Below are 23089 nucleotides of genomic sequence, written 5' to 3'. Positions count from 1 at the left end.
TATTTCATTTGCCTTTACTATTGGATATGAGACATACGAGGTGCCCCAGTGAAACCTCTGAGTTCCAGATATAGTCTTAACTTCCCTCGTTGGGATAGCTGCAACCTGATTTCTCCTTAAGTTTTGGAATCAGTATTGGAAGGAGATGACAGACATTAACAGCACCACTAAAGAGCCAGGATGCAGAGATAGAATTTCTCATCACATCTCCTTTTATTTTAACACTTAGGTTTCTGGGAAAGGGAGGGAGAGAGAGAGAGAGAGAGAGAGAGACAGACAGAAAGAGAGAGCAAGCAAGCATTGAGAGTGATAGGTGACTACTGCAAACTCAACCAAACAGGAGCCCTATTTGCTGCTGCTTTGCTAGATCAGATTAACACAGCTTCCAGTGCATGTTATGTGGCTATTGATATTTTTCCATTCATGGGATAAACGGAGGAATAGAAACAGTTTGCATTTAGTCATAATGTATGATAGTATGCACTCAAGACTATGTTGTCTCTCTGGATCTCTATCACAATGCAGTCTGAGAGACCTGGAGCAGTAAGACATTCCTTAGAGAATCACACTGGTCCACCATATTGATGAGATGACGAAACCATGCTAATTATATGAGATGACAAGAACTCCCAAGGATAGCTGGTAGACCCTACAAAGATGCTGCACCCTGTTACATCAGTAAAACTTTCAGTGGTCTGGTAGTCTGAGGTATGCTGGGACATCTCTTCCACAGCAAATGAAAAATATTGCATCTTTCATTTCCAACCACCACAAAGATGCACCATTCTTTATTTTTTATTATTTATTTATTTATTTATTTATTTTGAGATGGAGTTTCACTCTTTTTGCCCAGGCTGGAATGCAATGGTGCGATCTTGGCTCACTGCAACCTCCACCTCCCACGTTCAAGTGATTCTCCTGCCTCAGCCTCTCGAGTAGCTGGGATTACAGGCATGCACCACCACTCCAGACTAATTTTGTATGTTTAGTAGAGATGAGGTTTCACTATGTTGGCCAGGCTGGTCTTGAACTCCTGACCTCAGGTGACCGCCTCGGCCTCCCAAAGTGCTGAGATTACAGGTGTGAGCCACTGTGCCTGGCCAGATGCACCATTCTCAGTAGGCCACTTTGAGTTTTAGAGATGTACACACTGAATCAGCTTCCCCACCACTCCCAACACACACACAATTTGGTGTGGCCTCGCTGACACTGAATTTTTCTTGAATGCCAAGAGGGCCCACAAATATTTCTTTCTTTTCCCCATTAAATGTATAGCTCATTTGTGTAAGTTCTTTCAGTATGAAGATGAGAGCTCTAAGTATCCACTGGCATAAGGACTACGGCTAGCTAGGACATCTGGCACTGATCTGTCAGTACACTGACATGTAAAGACAGTTGTCAGTGGCTTTGCTGTCCCTTGCCCTCTCCTTCCACACTGATGTTTCTAGACGATAAGGAAAGGCACTATAAGATATGCTACATATATACCTCTGGTGTGGGGACATTTTCTATAATATTCTGAATTTAATGTTCTATTACTTAATCTAATGCTAAAGAGTTTTTGTGCATGTGTGCATGCACATGTGTGGGTTCATACGTGTGGCTATTTCCTGTCAATTCATAGCCCACCAGAAATGATGTATTTAGGGATTCTTCACTGTATTTAATATTTTGTGTTCATGTTTTTGTAGGTATTGCTTCTACTCACTATGGATGGATTTCCTTCTGTATTGTGGGGAAAGGATAAGATATCCTGTCATCGGGAGGCATGGTAGACTATTAGCTCTTTATCTGGGTATGGGGTTCTCTGTTCCTCCTGGATGTTGCCAGTGAGTTGAAGTGTAGACCTACCTTGGAGAAACCACCCACATTCATTCTTCCCACCTTGAGGCAAATATCTCTTTGTATCCTAAAGGATGGCACAAATAGGCCAGGGTGGGGTTAGTGGGGCAGTAAAATGACTGGTCATTACAATGGAGTTTAGCAATCCACACCTCAGAGACTGAACCATCCCATTGAATTGCTTCCACTTCTCCTTCGATATTCTCCTGTACATATTTTGGGCTGCAGTTTGTCTGTCAATGTTATTTCATCTTTTGTTGTATCTTTTATGAATTCTCTATCTTTATGGATCACTGATTATAAGCTTACTTATATTCCAGGGAAACTGTGAATGTAATCTTTTTCTTCTTATTTTTATAGGCTAGGAATTAAAGATTACCTTCCTTATGCAATCTTTCTTTTTTAATACACTAGTTTTTTGTGATACAATTCACATACATACAATTCATTCATTTAAAATGTACAAATTAATGATGTTTAGTATATTCATGAAGTTTTGTGACTGTAATTAATGTGTAACTTGTTCCAGCCTGGGCAACAGAGTGAGACTCATCTCAATAAAAAAAAAAAAAAAAAAAAGAAAATTTTCATGAACTCCAAGAGAAGCACCCTATCCAGAAGCAGTCGCACCTCATTGCTCTCCATCCCTCTCAGCCCTGAGCAATCACTAATCTACTTTCTGTCTCTATAGATTTGCCTATTCTGAAGATTTTATATAAATTGAATCATACAATATTGGACATTTGTGACTGGCTTTTTTAATTTAGTGCACTGTTTTCGAGGTTTATACATTGTGTGGCAAGTATCAGTACTTCAGTCCTTTTTATAGCTGGATAAATATTCCATTGCATGGCTCCATCACATTTTGTATATTCATTTTTTAGTTGGTGGAAATTTGGGTGGCAGTGCTATTTGTTGAAAACACCATTCTTTCTTCATTGAGCTGTCTTGACACCCTGGTTAAAAATTAGCTGACAGGACATGTGAGTGTATATTTCTGGACTCTCAATTCCATTTCACTGAGGGATATGTCTATCCTATGCCAGTACTATGTACTGTCTGGATAATGGCAGCTGTGTAATAAATTTTGATATTAGTAAGTGTGAAACACCCAACTTTGCTCTTCTTTTTCAAGATTATTTTGGCTCTTCCGGAACCCTTAAAATTCTGTATGTATTTTAGGACCAGCTTGACAATTTATGCAAAGAAGCAAGATTGAATTTTGATGGTGATTACATTACATTTGTAGACCAACTTGGAAATTGCAGCCATCTTAGCGAGATTAAGTCTTCAAATCCATGAATATGACATGTTGTTCCATTTACATTTATAACGTGTTGTTCCATCTTTAATTTATTTGTGCAATATTTTGGTGTATGATGTTTTCAATGTGCAAGTCTTATGCCTCTTTAATTGAATTTATTTCTAACTAATCTATTATTTTTGATGCTATTGTAAGTGGAATTTTTCTCTTAATTTCAGTTTTAGATTGTTCATTTTTAGTGTATGGAAATACAATTGCTTTTTTTATTTATCTCTTATTCTGCAACTTTTCTGAACCCATTTATTAGTTTTAATATTTAGTAGATTAAAAAAATTAGTAGAAAATTCTTAGAATTTTCTATACAAAAGATGATGTCAATGCAAATAGAAATAGTTTTACTTTCTTCTTTCCCTGGATTTTATTTCCTTGCCTTGTCTAGCTGTTGTGGCTAGAACCTCCAGGGCAATGTTGAATAAAATGGATGAGAGTGGACATCCTTGTCTTTTTCATTATATCAGAGGGGAATATTCAGACTTTCTCCATTAAGGATCATATTACCTGTGGATTTTTCATAAATGTCTATTATCAGTTGATGAAGTTCCTTTTTGTTCTACATTGTTGAGTGTTGTTATCAAAAATGATAGTTGAATCTTGTCAAATGCTTCTTCTACATCTTTGAGATGATCATGTAGTTTTTGTTCTTTATCCTATTCATTGTTCTACAGCTTTTTTTTCTAATGTTAAATCAACTTTGCATTCTTGGAATAAATTTCACTTAGTCATGGTGTATAATCCTTTTTATATGTTGCTGGATTTTGTTTGCTATATTTAATTGATGATGTTTTCATCTATATTCACAAGAAATCTTAACAATTTTCTTTTCCTATGATGTCTTTGCATAGTTTTGACATGATAAAATGGCTTCATAAAATGAGTTGGAATGTATTTACTCTTCTATTTTTGAAAGAGCTTATGAAGAATTGATATTAATTTTTCTTTAAGTGTTTAGTGAAATTTGCCACTGAATCATCTAGGTCCATGTTTTCCTTCTTGAGAAGTTTTAAAATTACTAATTCACTTGTATCAAATAATTAACTTTGTTTTGTTGACTGTTGTTTTTTCTATTCTCTGTTTCATTAATTTCTAATCTAAACATTCTTTTATTCCTTCTGCTTGATTTAGGTTTAGTTAGTTCTTCCTTTTTTTCTCAGTGTCTTAAAATGGAAGTTTAGGCTCTTGATTTATTTCCTTTTGATAAAGGCATTTACAGCTGTACATTTTCCTATTTAAAGCAGTGTTTAGCTTCATCCCACAAGTTTTGGTATGTGGAGTCTTCACTTTCATTAATCTCAAACCATTTTCTAATTCCCTTTGTGATTTTTTTTATGACCCATGGGTTATTTAGGAATGTATTATTTAATTTTCACATATTTGTGAATTTGTAAATCTTTATTATTAATTTCTAATTTAATTCCCCTGTGTCCCTTTCCTCTTGAACTTAAACTCCTTTTACATAAGCAGGGCATAGGCAGAATAGCATATCATATTTTCAGCTTGTATCTCTTGGCATGAGTACTGCAGCTTAGGATTGAGCTGGGGAAAGGGTGATGGGGCCCCAGTATTTTCTGACAGCTATGCCTGGCGTACAGCTATGAGTGAGGGCTGGGTGGATGAAGGGAGTCACTGACCTCTTGGCTTCACTCACCTGGAGGTTAGCTTCTGCAATATGGAGCTGGGGTGAGACATACTGGTGGTCTAGACTGAGAACTGAGGAGGTTCTGGGGGAAGAAGGAGAAAGCCCTGTGTTCTTGGCTACACCTACTTGGAGTGGAGCTATCAGCTATCAGTATGCCTAGCTGTGGGGAAGGGAAGGGCCAAAGCTGGCTTTAGTTCAAGCACCACAGAATCTCACTGTTTTTACAATGATTTAATACATTTTCTTGAATTGTTTTTCATTGACTGTATGCCCTTAGAGCAATTTCCAGAGAATTTAAATGTTTATGTCTATATCACTATATGTGTGTGTGTGTATATATCTATATGGTTGTATAGCTATATATATAGATATACATGCGTGTGTGTGCGTGTGTGTACCTCACTGTTTATGGTCGTTCCCTTGAATAGTGTGTCCTCAGAGCTCCTCATGCTATCATTACAGAAATGGATCTCTCCCCTTACCTTATAGCTCAAACAACACATTGTGATGGTTCCCAGGCTGGATTTAACATTTGTCTTATATATTCTTATTACTCCTGTTGCCAGTATCTATATATCCTAACATATTACATAGTAATTAGATTTTGAATGGTTGTTTTTTAATCTGTGTATTTCAAAAATTATAACAATATTTTGTTTGTTTCTGCCACTCTGTAATATTGTTCAGCATCTGGCAATAGTAGACCCTCAGTAAATGAAAGAATGAATCAGTGGTGATTAAATTATATTTCAGAGTAATAGACAATAGTTCTAATTTAATCAAAAAGTAAAAAACGCTTAATAATTTTATTAGGTATATTTAAAATTCAAATAGAACGGAATATATGACTTACTGTTTTACATGTAATTTTGGAGGTTTGGTCTCATGAAGAAAGTGCTCATTTCAGCCATTATTATTCATACTTCCAAACCTTTAGTAACATTTTCATAATATTAAGATATTTCATTGTTCATCCCTTAAGAGTAGATTAATAGTAATTCTATTGAATATAAAGAATAAATTTCCACCGAACTGCATCCCCTATGCAACCTTCTACTTAAAAAAAATGTGAGGTCACTGATATAAGGAATTATTGATTAAACACTATGTCTTGGAGTTGATAAGAAGGGAGTAGATTTTATTTCAGAAGTATTAGAGTCACCACACAGATTCCTTGGGAAAAAGGATTTTTTTAATGGCCCTATGGATCTGCTTGGTTTTCACACTATAAATAATAGGATTCATCCCTGGTGGAATAAGCAAATACGCATTGGCCATAAGAGTGTGTGCATAAGGAGGCGCTCTTTTCCCAAACCTATGGACAAAGCACAAACTAATGAGAGGGATGTAGAAAATGGCAACAGCACCTATGTAGGAGATACAAGTGCTAAAGACCTTATGCCGCTCCTCTGGGGAAGCAATGCTTAGGACGGTCTTAATAATCAGGATATAGGAGAGAAGAATAAAGATGGAGTCCACTCCTGCAGTAACTAGGAGGGCAGTGAGTCCTAAAACACTGTTGCTCTTATTGTCAGAACATGAGAGCTGGGTGATATCAGGATGGAAACAGTAGGAATGATGGAGCACATGACTTCGGCAGAAGGACAGACGTTTAAGAAGTAGGGCCAGAGGCAATAGGATCATGGTCCCCCTGACAAGGATGGCAAACCATACTTTGACGATCCTGGAATCAGTCAAGATGGTAGTATACCTCAGTGGGTTACAAATGGCAATGAAGTGATCAAAGGCCATTGCCAGGAGCACTGAGGACTCCATGACAGTAAAAAGTTGAATGAAGAACATCTGGGCAACACAGGCGTGGAAACTGATCTGTCTTGCATTGAACCATAATATGCCCAGCATAGTGACTAGTGTCGAAACACACAAGCCCAGGTCAGTGGTTGAGAGCATAGAGAGGAAATAGTACATAGGTTTGTGGAGACTGGACTCAGTGATGATGACAAATAGAATGATGCCATTTCCAGAGACAGCAGTTATGTAGAGACAGCAGAAGGGGATGGAGATCCAGGCATGAGCAACTTCTAGTACTGGAACTCCAGTCAGGAAAAAGATCAGAGAAGAGGAAGTGATGCTAAGAAAAGATGACATGATTACTATGGAAGAATAATTCTGTTGCAATAAACGTCCTAGAATGAGAAATGATAAAACCATTCATCAGTTTTGTTATGATTTCTACTAACTGTAGTCAGATAAATCAAATTGGAGATTATTTTTAGGATTTTAATGTCTCCTTTCTAATTCCCAGTTTTGATATTTTTTTTCCCTGCTGAGTTGAACTTCCTCTTCACGATTCTTGTTTCCTGATTCACAATAGAGAATAGCACCTCTTTTTTTTAAAACCCAGAGGTGGCCAGGCGCGGTGACTCATGCCTGTAATCCCAGCGCTTTGGGAGGCCGAGGTGGGTGGATCACCTGAAGTCGGGAGTTTGAGACCAGCCTGACCAACATGGAGAAACCCTGTCTCTACTAAAAATACAAAATTAGCCAGGTGTGGTGGTGCATGCCTGTAATCCCAGCTACTTGGGAGACTGAGGCAGGAGAATCGCTTGAACCCGGGAGGCGGAGGTTGTGGTGAGCCGAGATCACGCCTTTGCACTCCAGCCTGGGCAACAAGAGTGAAACTCTGTCTGAAACAAAACAAAACAAAAACAGACACAAAAACAAAAAAACCCAGGGATACTTTTGGTCCTCTTTCACTTTGACCCTAGTCAGTTTCTCCATTCCTTTGTACTGTCCACACAAAGAGATCAAAAGTAATTTGAAAATACCATAAGTTAATTGGGGAATTCAAAGTGGTATTCATTTTTAAAAGTAAAATTTGTTATTTAAGAAAAATATACATGTATGTGAATATTTGTTTAAAAACTCTACTGCATGGTACAATCATGGCTCACTGCTTTCTCAAACTCCTCTTGTCTCAGTTTCCTGAGTGGCTAGGACTACAGACTCTAGCCACCATGCCCCACTATTTTTCGTTTGTTTGCTTTTTGTGGAGACTCAAACTCTTGGCCTCAAGTGATGCTCTTGCCTCAGCTTTTCAAGCAGTAGGACTACAGGTGTAAGCCACTAAGCCTGGCTGGGTTTTTTTTAAAACAAGAATTCCACTGATGGCCCACAAGAAACATATTCAGCTCCTGCTTTGGTAACTGTCCAAGGAACATTCATGTTTGCCACCTTTCCTTCTTACTTCTCTTGCTGCCTCCCTTCCTGTGTCTGCTTTTGCAATTTGCTTTCTTTGCAAAGAAAGAAAATCAAGACAAATGAAGACAGGAGATCTGGGCAGTTTTGTACAGATGTGGGCATTAGAGGCTGGACTGAGGAGGCAGGAGGACATGAAGCACCTTATTTTGCTTCTCATTCATAATGTGGTTTTGCAGATTCTTACTGGTTAAGACTGCCACTGTGAGAAAATATCTCATCAACCAGAAAAGTGAAGTTCTATCAGCTTAAGGGGTGTTTTCATCTGATGTTTAAATTTGTCCATCTACAGGGCCTTGTGATAAAGAAAAACACTTCCAGATTTTATGAGCAGTTCTGGTCTCAGCAGTCAGAATTCTGCCACTAGGATTGTTTTGAAACAGTAATATATGTAAAAAAGAATTTGGCTTTTACCTCATCTAATTATGGAATTGTCAGGCTTTGGTCAATAATTACAGAAATAAATAGCCTTTTGTCCAGGGAATAAGTTATAATCAGTATTCATCTCTTCATTTTTTGTCACTTTTTTCTCTAATTATGTCATTTGAATTTTTGAAAGCATTCCTTCTATAAAATTAAACTAACCTGTCTTAAGAAAAAAAAAACCTCTATTATCATGGAACTTTATCATACATTATATATATGTAGCCTTTTAAGAAAATAATTTTATATAAAGAAATAATTCTATACAAGTCAAAATAGCCCATTTGCTATTTCTTGGTAAATGGATTTTACCTGTACCTTGCTAGAGTTGTTTCTAGTCTAGGTTTACACTTCTGATCTTGATTCTTGATTTTCTTATCTGTTGTCACAATAGCTGAGTTGATATATAACTTTTGAAGAAAATTATCTGTAACACCACCTTTAGCCATTAGTCTTTTAAAAGCCAGCTGTATTAAGCTTCAGGGATAGGAGTGAACTAGATACGCAGAGGCCTGATACCAGGCACTTCCCTTTCTAGCCTAATATTGTTGCAATTATTGCCACCCTTTGCTGACATACAAGACTCAGGACAGTATGCTTTCAAAGTCTATCTTCATCAAGGTAAATAACACTCGAGCTTTTAACTCCATCAGGAAGTAGCATCTGAAATGAGTCTTATTGCTATGCAGGTGAGGTCCTAGGTGAGTTTTCTTCTCTTCGCTTTCTTCTTTTCCATGTTGACTTTACTCTTGTCATCTGGGACTCTTAGGTACTGGAAAGTCTTGCTAAGACCCTCACTAAGCCAATCTGGTAGTGCTTTGAATATTAATGTTTTGTTCTTCTTGACCTCAAGAAGATGGGGCACTTTTCTCTAGACCTAGGCATTGGCTAGAATCCCACTGGTCATTCACAGATATTCAGAACTATGATGACTCCAACCACTTGATATGGAGAATATACTCATGCAGCTGTGTTATAGCCACACAATTTTACCTCCTTCACTAGTGAAACATTCTAGCTCCAAATCTTACTTTATGATACCTCTTGGGACTGCATGTTGTATTGTTGACTACTTTTTTTTTTTTTGTTATCTCTATCTACTATTGCTGTCCAGTCTCAGCTTTTACTCCTGCTCTTATAGGCCACTGAGAAGCTGGCATATTTTTCATCTAAGGCTGCTCAGTTTTGAATCAGCCACAAAATAGCCATATGTCTTTGGTCTTGCCATTTAATGTTAATAGTAAGAAGGGTTGACTTAGATAATCTCCATTTTTTAATTCAATGTAATTGCAGTTAAAAATGTCACAACAATAAGCTTATGGGCATTATTTAATATCCTAAATACATGAAATATTATGGAAAAGGTCTCATATAGAAAATTTCAGGTATGGATTATAGTGAGTATGGAATAGCCACTTTGCTGATTATGAAGTGATTCTTGTTCCATTAACTGCTTATTTGATGGAAGAGTATATTAACTAAAATAAAATCAGTTTATCATTCAGTTTCCTGACATCATTCCAAAATTAATATAAAAAATAAAAATAAGATCCTTATTCATCAGATAATTTTAGAAGAACATTTTAACAGTTATACATATTAGAAGAATAAAGTTATAATAAAAAATAATGCACTTATGGCTAGAACCATCAATAGAAATTTAAACTCATTTAATTTAAATAAAATAAATTACCAAGAAAGTTAGTATTGAAAAACAGTGGTCATAGGCAGGAAAGTCACAGCAGGAGGATTTACAAAGAAATAATATTTTGGGGCTGGGGGCGGTGGCTCATGCCTGTAATTCCAGCACTTTGGGAGGCCGAGGCAGGCAGATCACGAGGTCAGGAGTTCGAGACCAGCCTGGCCAACATAGTGAAACCTCATCTCTACTAAAAATACAAAAAATTAGCTGGGCATGAGAGCGGGTGCCTGTAATCCCAACTACTCGGGAGGCTGAGGCAGGAGAATCGCTTGAACCCGGGAAGCAGAGGTTGCAGTGAGCCGAGATTGCACCACTGTACTCCAACCTGGGCAACAAGAGTGAAACTCTCAAAAAAAAAAAAAAAAAGAAATTACATTTTGGCTTTGGACATCTCCTCTAAGACAACCTGGAACATTGAATTTAAATATCTTAATTCATACCATTTTAGAGTCATGTAGAGTCCTAGAATTTTATAACTGGAAAGTACCTTAGAGACATTTTAGTCCCTTCCACAGAATGACATTAATTTTATTACATGGTATTCCAGTGGCCTAAAAGCATTGATTTTATTAGTCTTGTTCTTGCCAAGGTGTATTGAAAGGACAATATTAGCTTTTGTTGCAATTGCTTTTGGCATTTTCATCATGAAGTCTTTGCTTATGCCTGTCCTGAATGGTATTGCCTAGGTTTTCTTCTAGGGATTTTATGGTTTTGGGTTTTATATTTAAGTCTTTAATTCATCTCGAGTTAATTTTTGTATAAGGTGTAAGGAAAGGGTCCAGTTTCAGTTTTCTGCATATGGCTAGCCAGTTTTCCCAGCACCATTTGTTGAATAGGAGATCCTTTTCCCATTGCTTATTTTTGTCAGTTTTGTGAAAGAGCGAATAGTTGTAGATGTGTAGTGTTATTTCTGAGGTCTCAAAGATCTAGATCCAGCAATACCATTTGACCCAGCAATCCCATTACTGGGTATATACCTAAAGGAATATAAATCATTCTACTATAAAGACACATGAGCATGTATGTTTATTGCAGCACTGTTTACAATAGCAAAGTCAGGTAACCAACCCAAATGCCCATCAATGATATGCTGGATAAAGAAAATATGGTACATGAATACCATGCATACTATGCCGTCACAAAAAGGAATGAGATCATGTCCTTTGCAGGGACATGGATGAAGCTGGAAGACATCATCCTCAGCAAACTAATACAGGAACAGAAAACCAAACACCACATGTTCTCACTCATAAGTGAGAGTTGAGCAATGAGAACACATGGACACAGGGAGGGGAACAACACACATGAGGGTCTGTTGGGGGTGGGTGGGGGAGGGGAGGGAACTTAGAGGATGGGTCAATAGGTGCAGCAAACCACCATAGCACACATATTCCTATGTGACAAACCTGCACATTCTGCACATGTATCCTGGAACTTAAAGTAAAATAAAACAACAACAACAACAACAACAAACCAAAAACAACAAGAAAAAGAAAGTACAATAATGGGTGCATAAAGAAAAAATGGATGCTTGGAAGTTACAAAATATATAATCAGCCAGAAAAAGAGAAGACTAAGAACAAACATATGGCTATGTTCAAATGGTTGAATGTTGCTTTACTGGAAAATAATTACATTTGATCTGTGTGCCATACAGAGGACAAACCTAGAACCAGCAAGAGGGAGCCTGTGAGATAGTACTTCTAAGAAACCCTGCTCTAATGCACAGCATGAGCCAGAAATGGAGCAGTGGTGAGTTTCCAATGCTATGTGACAAAACAGTCACTTTAATACAATCACAAATACTGAAAATCAGACAGATATATTCAGTAATTCAGCAAATATGTACTGTACATCTACTGTGGACAAGGCATAGGAAATTAAATGTTAATCACAACAAAGTCCCTGACCTCATCATGAGTAGTTGACTAGAGGACAAAGACAAGTATAGTGGAATTATAGTGTGGATAGTAAATTTGGAATGCTACGACAGCACATAAAGAGGGAAACAAGCTCCTTTTGGGGAGTAAGGAATGGTTTCCAGCAAATAATGGTGTCTAGACTGAGACCTAAGTTCCAAGTATAGTTGGAAAAACGTGGGCATGAGGGGAGGGTTATGATGGTTAATTTTATGTGTCAACTTGACTGGGTCGCCAGATGCCTAGATATATGATTAAACATTATTTCTGGGTATGTCTGGGAAGGTTTTTCCAGAAGAGATTAGCATTTGAATTGGTGGACTGAGTAAAGCAGATGGCCTTCCTCAATTTTTATATACATATATGAAATTCAGTTGGTTCTCTTTTCTTGGAGAATCTTGAGTAATACAGTTTGAAAGAAGAGGAGGTGTTTGATATTTAATAGTAACAAAAACTTTGGAACCAAAGGGCTTACTTAGAATATTGTTGATGCTCTTTATTCATTGGCAAATTGGAGATGATAATAGTTATAACTACTTTGCAAGGTAGTTGAAACCTACCATTGATAGAATCCTGCAATGTGTCGGGCCTGGTACTGTGTGGTTTATGTGAATTATTTCATTAAATTTAAAAATCATATAAGATTACAGGGTTTTAGCCATGCAAGATAAAAAATTAGAAAGGTTAAATAATTTGAACACTTTCATCTATTGAAAAAGCTGGATTTTAATTCCATCTGTGTAAATTTAAAATTTGTTAAAAGCTCTATTATGCTACACATCGATGCTTTTCTATGGTGGTGAAAATTAGTGGAATAATTAATTTTTATCAATAATTTTAATAAAAAATAAACTGTAGTGTTACACATGTATGTGAATTATTAAAAAGGCAAGTGTTTATGTGTTTTTCTTTTCCCTCAACAGCTGTATACTGTCACTGTTCCCTGGCTCTTTGTAGTCATATAAATGCACAGGCATCAGATTTTCAAACATTTGATACTTGATAGGCTTATTTTTCTCTTCCTGATGTTTGTTACTCTATTTAAAACTCATTTTCTTGTCAATATTCAGGAGAATTGAAAAGCAATTATTTCCTTATGTGTTAAATTATGAAGACTATCGGTAAAATTGATTAGTTTCTATTATATAATAGGGGCTGTTAGTATTAAGGATTTGAGCTATGGATACTTAGATTAGCTTTGCTCATTTTCATAGACACTGCTGACATATGTAACCTAAGTTAACTGACATGTCCATCTTTTCCTTATCAACCTGGCATGAATGTCCTAATCTCTTTAGGGAAATTAATGTCTATTATTACAAATGATACAATATCATTCCCACTACTAGACAAATAATTAAAAACTTAAACCCTATTAATGATAAATCATTAATATTTGGACAAATTACTTCTTTTTGAGGCTCAACACTGCACTTCCAGGCATATGACCCCAGATTTTCCATATTCTTTGTTTTTGCTTAAATAATCACATTATTTTAACAACAGAATTATACATTAATGAGTCAAGTTCAGTTTTTGGACTATTCGGGTTTGTTTGTTTTTTGAAACAGGGTCTCACCGTGTCATCTAGGCTGGAGTGTATTGGCACGATCATCGCTCACTGCAGCCTTGACCTCCTGGGCTCAAGTGATACTCCCACCTCAACCTCCTGAGCAGGTAGGATCACAGACTTACTCTACCTTACCACCTAATTTGTTTTTGTATTTTTTTAGAGATAATGTGTTGCCCAGGCTGGTCTAAAACTCCTGGACTCAAGTGATCCTCATGCCTTGGCCTCCAAAAGTGCTGGGATTACAAGTGTGAGCCACCTTGCCTAGCAGGACTATTCTTACTCCCCATGTCTATTTCTACTCTTCAGGGATACTATAATTTAAATATTTTATCTAAGAAATCTCAACTAGGTTTCACACTGACCATATTTCCTTGATTTTTTTCCAGAATTTTATTGTTTATGGACATTTTCAGAATGAAGATTTAGCACATTAGAAATAATCTCTATTTTTTAAAAAAATTTAAGCTGCCTTAAACAATAAAATACTAGGACATTTCCTGTTGTCAATTCTTAATTCAAAGGCAATTCAACAGCATTTTGTGCTTATATGTCTGCTACAATTTTCTTTTAGAAATATTTTCTCTTTTAAAGACAATTCTCTTCCTGCAAAATGAGTCAACATAAATTGTCTAACGTTAATGCATGACCATTATCTCTTGGATGTCCCTGTACTTACATTCAGTGAAGAGGATGAGGAAGAGGCAGGGCTCTGAGGTCCAATTCAGCTCCCAGAATAGAGGATATTTATGAGGAACCCAGCCCTATGAGGATCATTTACCTCCCCCCACAAAAAAACTTATTCCTAAGGGATCTTTCTGATAAATTGTATTTGCTTGTTTTGCCTTTGTGCTTTGGAGTCATTCTGCATGCCCAAATCTACTTATTCTCCCATGTGGTTTCTTTTATTCTTTAAAAAAATTTTATTAGATTTATTAAGGGACAATTGCTAAAAATTATATATATTTGTAGTGTGATGTTTTGATATACATATACATTGTGAAATGATTATCACAGTCAAGGTTATTAACCTATCTATGACCTTCCATAGTTGCCTCTTTTTCTTTATATTTTGTGATAAGATTTAATATGCAGTCTCTTATCAAAGACGGTATGCAATACAATATAATTAATATAGTCTCCATGCTATACATCAGATCTCCAGAATTTATTATACGTAGTTTCATGTATTGCAATTACTGAGATGTTTCTTTTTTGACTTGCTATGATTTATTAAAATTCGATGTTATGAAAAATATAAATTTGACTAATATAAAAAGTGTATACATATAGTTTTCATACCTCCTTCGGGAAGGAAACCACTGAAGCCACCTGATATTCTTGGTTTTACACCTGGTTATTCCATCAAAATAAAGATTTTTCTTCCCCACAGACAAAGATCAAAACAAATATATTTTAGATTTGGAATAATAAACAACAAAGAAATATACAGTTGCATTTGTAGCTCAGTGGCTTCCCAGACTGGCTGAGTATCAGGTATACTTTGGAAATCTTACTATAAATACAAATTCTCAGGCCTCATCCCAGAACTAGTAAAACAAAATATTCAGATGCTAGGGCACAGAATCCTGCATTTTAATAGACTTTGTTAGATAAGTTTTAGGTTCACAGCAAAATTTAGCAGGAAGTACAGAATTCCCATATATGCCTCCCAGCCCCACATGCACAGCCTACCCCTCCATAATATCTCCCAGTAGAGTGGTACATTTGTACATTCGTCACTATCTATGAGGCAATATTGACAAGAAATTATCACCACTAATCCAGTTTAAATTATGGTTCACTGTTGGTGTTGTATGTTCTATGGATTTGATACATGTGTAATGATACATACCTTCCATTGTAGTATCATGCAGAATAGTTCCATTGCCCTAAAAAGTCCTCTGTGCTCTGTCTATTCTCCTATATCTCCCTCCCCACTCCTGGAAACCACTGATTTTTATAATGTCTCCAAAGTTTTGCCTTTTCCAAGATGTCATATAGTTGGAATTATACAGTATACAGTCTTTTCAAAATTTTTTTCCACCTAGTAGTAAGTATTTAAGTTTCTTTAATGTCTTTTCATGGCTGGATAGCTAATTTTAATGCCAAATAATATTCCCTGGTAGAGATGTAGCAGGAATCTAAATTTTTAACAAGATCCTCAAGCAATAATTATGTGTTTGGCCTTGTACTATAGTTGTTATGTATTCAGACTATGGATTAACCTTTGGAAAACACTTCATAGACAAGTGATGCCATTATCAAAATTTGAATGTCAATTAAAATTTCATAGTCAATCTTATGTTCCCATTGACTTGCATTATTATTTCAAGTATTTTCGCACATTATTAATTCTCACTTTTAGTGATTTCTATCATTTTAGTGTTCTTTCTTCCTATTTCTATGTCAAGCAGTTTTTGATTTTATACCATGGTTGCAGTAAAGTAGAATTACTGGCTAAAGTTCTTATAATAGGAATTATCCAATATTTGTGTTCTTTATTGAGGTTTCTTGAAAGAAGGTAAATCTATATAGCCAATATTTTTTAAATTATATCTTTGCAAATTATATTCCTCACTAGGCATTAAGTACTCTTAAGGCAAGAAGCTAGTCTTGTTCATGTTTGTATTCTCAATATCCATCTCACTACTTGATTTACAGTAGATGCTAAATACCTGTTGTTGTTAAAAGATGAATAAGAATATAAATTGGGGCCGGGCATAGTGGCTCACGCCTGTAATCCCAGTACTTTGGGAGGCCAGTGGGTGGATCACGAGGTCAGGAGTTTGAGACGAGCCTGGCCAACAAGGCGAAACCCCGTCTCTGCTAAAAATACAAAAATTAGCCAGGCTTTGTGGTGGGTACCTGTAATCCCAGTTACTTGGGAGGCAGAGGCAGGAGAATCACTTGAACCCGAGAGGTGGAGGTTGCAGTGAGCTGAGATTGTGCCATTGCACTCCAGCCTGGGCAACAAGAGTAAGTCTCTGACACACACACACACACACACACACACACACACACACACGCTATAAATTGGAATAATCATGTTCTTGGTCTCAGTTCTTAAGGCCACAAAACTTTGAGCTGGATGTTTAGTGTTGTAAAATGTGACACATTTTATCCTTATTTGTAAAAATATGAATGTTTGAAGTAGGGTAGGGTGAACCAGACTGCCAAATCCCGGTCATTGATCTTGGCAATAAGCTAGAGTAATTGTGGTAGGGTTCTTAGTGACTGGTTGATGCAAGTGGACCCTGAGGAAGTAATCCTTAGATATAGCATTCCACAGCATTTCTATGTCTAAACGAAGTAGCAGTCAGAATGAGCTTACCAAATAGATATGACAGAGGTATAGAAAATTAGCCAGTAGGGTTTGAAACCACAGAGGGCTAATACCTTGGAAAGTGTTGAACAGAAAATATGAAGGGACAGTGAGATCCATAGGAATTCTGGGTAATGAGCAAGTTTCTTTAGTTGGTTTTATGCGGTATTTAAATAACAGGAAAAGTGTCCTTAAGAAACTCTGTTACTATCTGAAACACAAAGGATAAAATTTGTTTCAAATTTTATTTTTCCATATCTATGTATACAAATATAAAAAGAAAGGATAAAAATCAAAACTGTGCAATGGTTACCTCTATGGAGAAGTCAGAAAGAGAGTGGGTTTGGGGGAATATAGCAAGGAAGATGTTGGCCTTTTCTAAAATATATTTTATTAATGAGAACTTTTTTTGTATATTAATGTTTCATTAAAAACCTTTTAAAGAGGTCTTTATGTTTTATGGAAAACAGAAGGAGGAAAAAGGTAAGATTGGAGACCTAGAGAACTCTACGGAAACAGATTTAGGTAAAGGATTTTGATGCTTAAACTGAGTCCAAAAGTGAAGATAAGATATTTTGGTGTTAAAATAGGCAACATAAGAAAACCTCTGGCATACAGCAAAAACAGTACTGAGAGAGAGTTTTATAGTATTAAATGCCTGCATCAAAAGAATAGAAAGATCACAAGTTAACCTAACATCATACATCAAGAAACTAGAAAAACAAGAACAAATGGAACCAAAGCTAGCAGGAGAAAATAAATTACAAAGATCTGAGCAGAACTAAATGGAATTAATATGAAAAGAACAATACAAACAACCAACAAAATGAAAAGTTGGTTCTTTGAAAAAATAAAAAAACTGATAGACAACTAGCTAGACTAACCAACAAAAGAAGAGAGGAAATTCAAATAAGTACAATCAGAAATGAAAAAGGAGAGATTACAATTGATATCATAGAAATACAAAAGATCATCACAAACTACTATGAGCAACTCTACACTCACAAACTAGAAAACCTAAAGGAAATGAATACATTCCTGGAAATATAACCTCCAAAAATTGAACCAGAAAGAAATAGAAAACCTGAACAGACTAATATCGATTAGTAAGATTGAATCAGTAATAAAAAACCTCACAAATAAGAAAAATCCAGAGCCAGATGGATTAACAGCCAAATTCTACCAGACATAGAAAGAAGAGTTGGTACCAATCCAACTAAAACTGTTCCAAAAAATCAAGGAGGGGGGAATTACCCCTAACTCATTTTATGCAGACTGTATCACCAATACCAAAGCCAGGCATGGACACACATGAAAATAAAACTACAGATAAATATCCCTGATGAATATAGATGCAAAAATTCTTAACAAAATACTAGCAAACTGAATCAAACAGCACATCAAAAAAAAAAATACACAACAACGAAGTGGGTTTTATTCCACAGATTCAAGGATGTCACAACATAGGCAAATCAATAAGTATGATTCACCACATAAGCAGATTTTAAAAAAAAATGATCATGGCAATAGTTGCAGAATAAGCAATTGATAAAATTCAGCATGAGTTCATGAAAAAAACCCTCAAGAAACTAGCCATAGAAGGAACATACCTGAAAATGAAAAGCCATGTATGACAAACCTGCAGCCAACATCATATCGAATGGGAAAAAGTTGAAAACATTTTCTCTAAGAACTGAAACAAGACAACGATGCCTACTTTCACTACTTTTATTCAAAATAGTACTGGAAGTCCTAGTCAGAGCAATCAGGCAAGAGAAAAAATGAAACGCATCAAAATTGGAAAAGAGGAAATCAAATTATCTCTATTTGATGATGATATGATCATATACCTAGAAACTTCTAAAGACTCCACCAAAAGACTCCTAGATTTGATAAATACATTCAGTAAAGTTTCAGGATACAAAATCAACATACAAAAATCAGTAGCATTTCTAAATGACAATAGCTATCTAGCTGAGAACCAAATTAAGAACTCAACCTCATTTATAATAGCTACAAAGAATATGTAGGAATTCATTTAATCAAGGAGGTAAAAGATTTCTACAAGAAAAACTACAAAATACTAAGAAAAAAATGTAGATGATACAGACAAATGGAAAAATATCCCTTAATCATGGATCAAAAAATCAGTATTGTTAAAATGACCATACTGCCAAAGCAATCTGCAGATTCAATGTAACACCTAACAAATTACCAAAATCATTTTTTTCACAGAATTAAAAAAAATCTAAAATTCTTATAAAAAAGGAGCCTGAATAGCCAAAAGAATCCTAAGCAAAAAGAACAAAGCTGTAGGCATCACATTATTTGACTTGAAATTGTACTACAAGGCTATAGTAAGCAAAAGAGCATAGTACTGGTATAAAAATAGACACATTGACCAATTAAACAGATTAGAGAACCCAGAAATAAATCCACATATCTACGGCCGGCTGATCTGTGACAGTGTTGTCAAAAACATACACTGGGGAAAGAACAGAAACCCTATTAAATAAATGGTGCTGGGAAAATCGGATTGCCACATGCAAAATGAACCTGGACCCCTATCTCTCACCATATACAAAATTTAACTCAAGATGGAATAAAGACTCAAATGTAAGACCTGAAGTTATAAAAATATTAGAAGAAAAGCTAGGAAAAACTTTTATGGACATTTGCCTTGGCAAGGAGTTCATGACTAAGACCTCAAAAGCAAATGCAACAGAAGCAAAAATAGATAAAGGGGACTTAATTAAACTATGAAGCTTCTGCCCAGCAAAAGAAATTAATCAACAGAGTGAACAGATAACTTGCAGAAGGGGAGAAAATATTTACCATTTGTGCATCTAACAAATGACTAATATTCAGAATCTACGAGGAATTCAAACATCTCAACAACAACAAATAACAAATAAGTATTAAAACGTGGGCAAAGGACATTATCAGACAGTTTTCTAAAGACATACAAATGGCCAACAAGCTTATGAAAATTGCTCAACACCACTAATCACCAGAGAAGTGCAAATTAAAACCACAATGAGATACCTATCAGAAGGGCTATTATTAAATTGTCAAAAAATAGCAGATGTTTGTGAGGATGTGGAGAAAAGAGAACATTTACACACTGTTGGTGGGAATGTAAATTACCAGTACCTGTATGGAAAACTACATGGAGATTTCTCAAGGAACTAAAAATTGAACTACTATTTGAGCTGGCAATTCCACTATTGAGTAGTTTCCTAAAGGAAAATAAATTATTATATATTCTAAAACCTGTATTCATGTGTTTATCACAGTACTCCTCACAATAGCAAAATATGGAATCAATCTAAGTGTCCACCAGTGGATGATTGGATAAAGAAAATGTGGTGAGTATATACCATGGAATCATACTCAGTCATAAAAAAGAATGAAGTGATGTTTTTTGCAGTAACATTGATGGGACTAGAGGACATTATCTTAAATGAAATAACTCAGAAACAGAAAGTAAAATACTGCATGCTCTCACTTATAAATAGGGGATAAATAATGTGCACATATGGCCATTTAGAGTGGAATAATAGACATTGATAACTGAGAAGGGTAGGAGGGTGGAAGTGGGATATGGGAGGAGAAATGATTTAATGGGTGTAATGTACTCTATTTGGATGACGCCTATACTAAAAGCCCAGACTTCACCACTATGCAATATATCCATGTAACAAAACTTTGCCCCCTAAATCTATTTTTTTTTTAAAGAATAGACAAGAAATACAGATTTATTGGATGTGGGACCAAACAGGGACAACTTTCTAAGACCTAAAGTTCCACAATAGCCATTCAACTATGCAGTTTGGAAAGTTAGAACTATGATCAATTACTAGATAATATAGGCAGAAAAATTTTACTCAGTTGAAAGAGAAATTTCTTGTGTTACACATGTCAAATATTGAATCAAAGGAGTTATCACTGGAATTGTTTAAATAGATTATTTGATAGGTTTCTCTGTATAGTTCAATTCAACAACTATCAATAAGTATCTACTATGTGAAAGGTGTTCTGCTGAGTATTACAGAGCCTTCAAATAAAATCAAGACTTTTTATTTAGGAAATGTACAGTCTTGTGAAAGCTATAATAATATACACACAGGTGTTCACACATATAAAGGCAAAACTGATATGAACAAAGCAATATGAAGGGAAAATTATGAGGAGAGAACAAATATCATTGGAGCAATCATAAAATATTTAATGAGGAAGATATTTAAAGATGAGCCTTGAAACCTAAGTAGAACTTCATGGTGCAGTGGGTGTTAAAGTGGAAGTGGAGTCAACAGTGAAGTCCACCATGAAAAAACTGCATGCATTTGAAGAAGTCGTAAGCAGACTGGCATTTTTAGACTGCAGAGTATGGGAAAAGAGAAAAAAGTGAATGAAATTTAAAGAAAGTTTAGGCCTAAATTGTTGAGGAAATTACCATAGACAGGATTTGCTGCTTCATTTAGTTGGTGCATGTGAAACAAAAATAATATATATATTTATTTGTTTCTTTTTAAAATGTTCTTAGGGCTGGATATTTGGAATCTTAATTCAAAGTGAATCGTGATTGTTGAGCAGAAACAGCATAGAAACATTCATTCAGTTAGTCATCTATTGGAACAAGATAACTAAGATAGTGAGAATCTGAATTAGTATTTTGATGGTAGAAAAGAGAGATTGCTTAGCAATGATAATCACATTGTGGAGACATTTGAATTGGATGGCATTTAGTTTCACTCAACTCTAAAATTGCATGCATGGGTTTATAACTCCAATTTGTGGTAAATTTTCTAGACTTTGAAATAAGCCTTTATAGGAGTAGTACATGTTAAATATGAATTCCCTTGGAACATACAAATTTGAGCACAGCTTTCTGAATCTGCTTTGTTTTCACACTGTAGATGATGGGGGATTCATCACAGAGGGGATGAGCAAGTATACGTTAGCAATGAGGGTGGGCACATAGGGCGGGGCATGTTTTCTAAATCTGTGAACAAAGGACAGGCTGATCAAAGGGATGTAGAATATGCCAACAGCAGTGATATGAGAAATGCAGGTGCTGAAGGCCTTCTTCCTCTCCTCTGGGGATGCAATGCTGAGAACTGAGCGAATGATCAGCAGATAGGAGAGCAAGATAAAGATGGAGTCCACTCCGGCAGTAGAGATGATTGCAGTTAATCCTAGTGCACTGTCGATATTTGTGTCTGAACATGAGAGTTTCATCACATCAGGGTGGAAACAGTAGGAGTGACAGAGCACGTGGCTGTGGCAGAATGACAGTCGCTTAAGAGGTAGGATTAGTGGTGTCAAAATGACAGTCCCCCTGGTAATGACTGCCAAACCAATCTGTGCAATTCTTGCATGAGTTAGAATGGTAGCATATCTTAAAGGGTTAGAAATGGCCACAAAATGATCAAAGGCCATAGCCAGGAGCACTGAAGGTTCCATGAAAGTGAAGAGGTGAATGAAGAACATCTATGATAAACAAGTGTTAAAGCTGATCTCCCGAGCATTGAGCCAGAATATTCCCAGCACTGTCACCAGTGTAGAGATGCATAAGCCAATGTCAGTGGTGGACAACATGGAGAGGAAATAGTACATGGGCTCATGGAGGGTTGGCTCAGTGAGGATGACAAAAAGGATCAGGGTATTCCCAGAAAGGGCAGTTAAATAGAGGCAGCAGATGGGGATGGAGATCCAGACATGGGCCCATTCAAGTGCAGGGATCCCCGTCAAGAGGAAAGTAGGGGAAGTGGAATTATGGAAGATTGGCATTATGGCCTTTGGGAGCAGAATTCTCCTGTAGGATCTTGACTTCCTAAATTTAGAATTTTTAAATTATTTTAGTTGAAGTTTAATATACATTGAGTAAAATGCATAAAACTTTAGAGTACAGCTCAAGGAAGTTTGACATCCATCTGTACCTGTGTAACCATGCCCAAGATCAACTAATTGAACATTGCCAGCATCCCAGAAGGCCTCTTAATTCCACATCCTCATCAATGTCCTCTCGAATAGTAACCATTATTCTGACTTTTATTACAATAATTATCTCTTCCTATACTTGATTTTTATATAAATAGAATCATGTATTATATACTGTTGGTGTTT

At 36.0% G+C, this 23089-nt stretch overlaps 1 protein-coding gene and 1 pseudogene across 1 annotated transcript; both read right to left on the bottom strand.

Annotated features, from left to right (window-relative positions):
* Positions 1–5960: 5960 nt before the first annotated feature.
* Positions 5961–6911, bottom strand: LOC129008833 (olfactory receptor 51F2-like). The gene has a single exon (XM_054441273.2). The coding sequence runs from the start codon at positions 6909–6911 to the stop codon at positions 5961–5963; it is 951 nt and encodes a 316-aa protein (XP_054297248.2).
* A 14895-nt stretch (positions 6912–21806) lies between these two features.
* Positions 21807–22753, bottom strand: LOC129008679 (olfactory receptor 51F2-like; annotated as a pseudogene).
* Positions 22754–23089: the final 336 nt, after the last annotated feature.

Source organism: Pongo pygmaeus, chromosome 9 (assembly GCF_028885625.2).
Source record: "Pongo pygmaeus isolate AG05252 chromosome 9, NHGRI_mPonPyg2-v2.0_pri, whole genome shotgun sequence".
Lineage (NCBI taxonomy): Eukaryota > Metazoa > Chordata > Mammalia > Primates > Hominidae > Pongo > Pongo pygmaeus.
The sequence above is the reverse complement of the archived record's forward strand: the minus strand, read 5'-3'. Positions and strand labels throughout refer to the sequence as shown.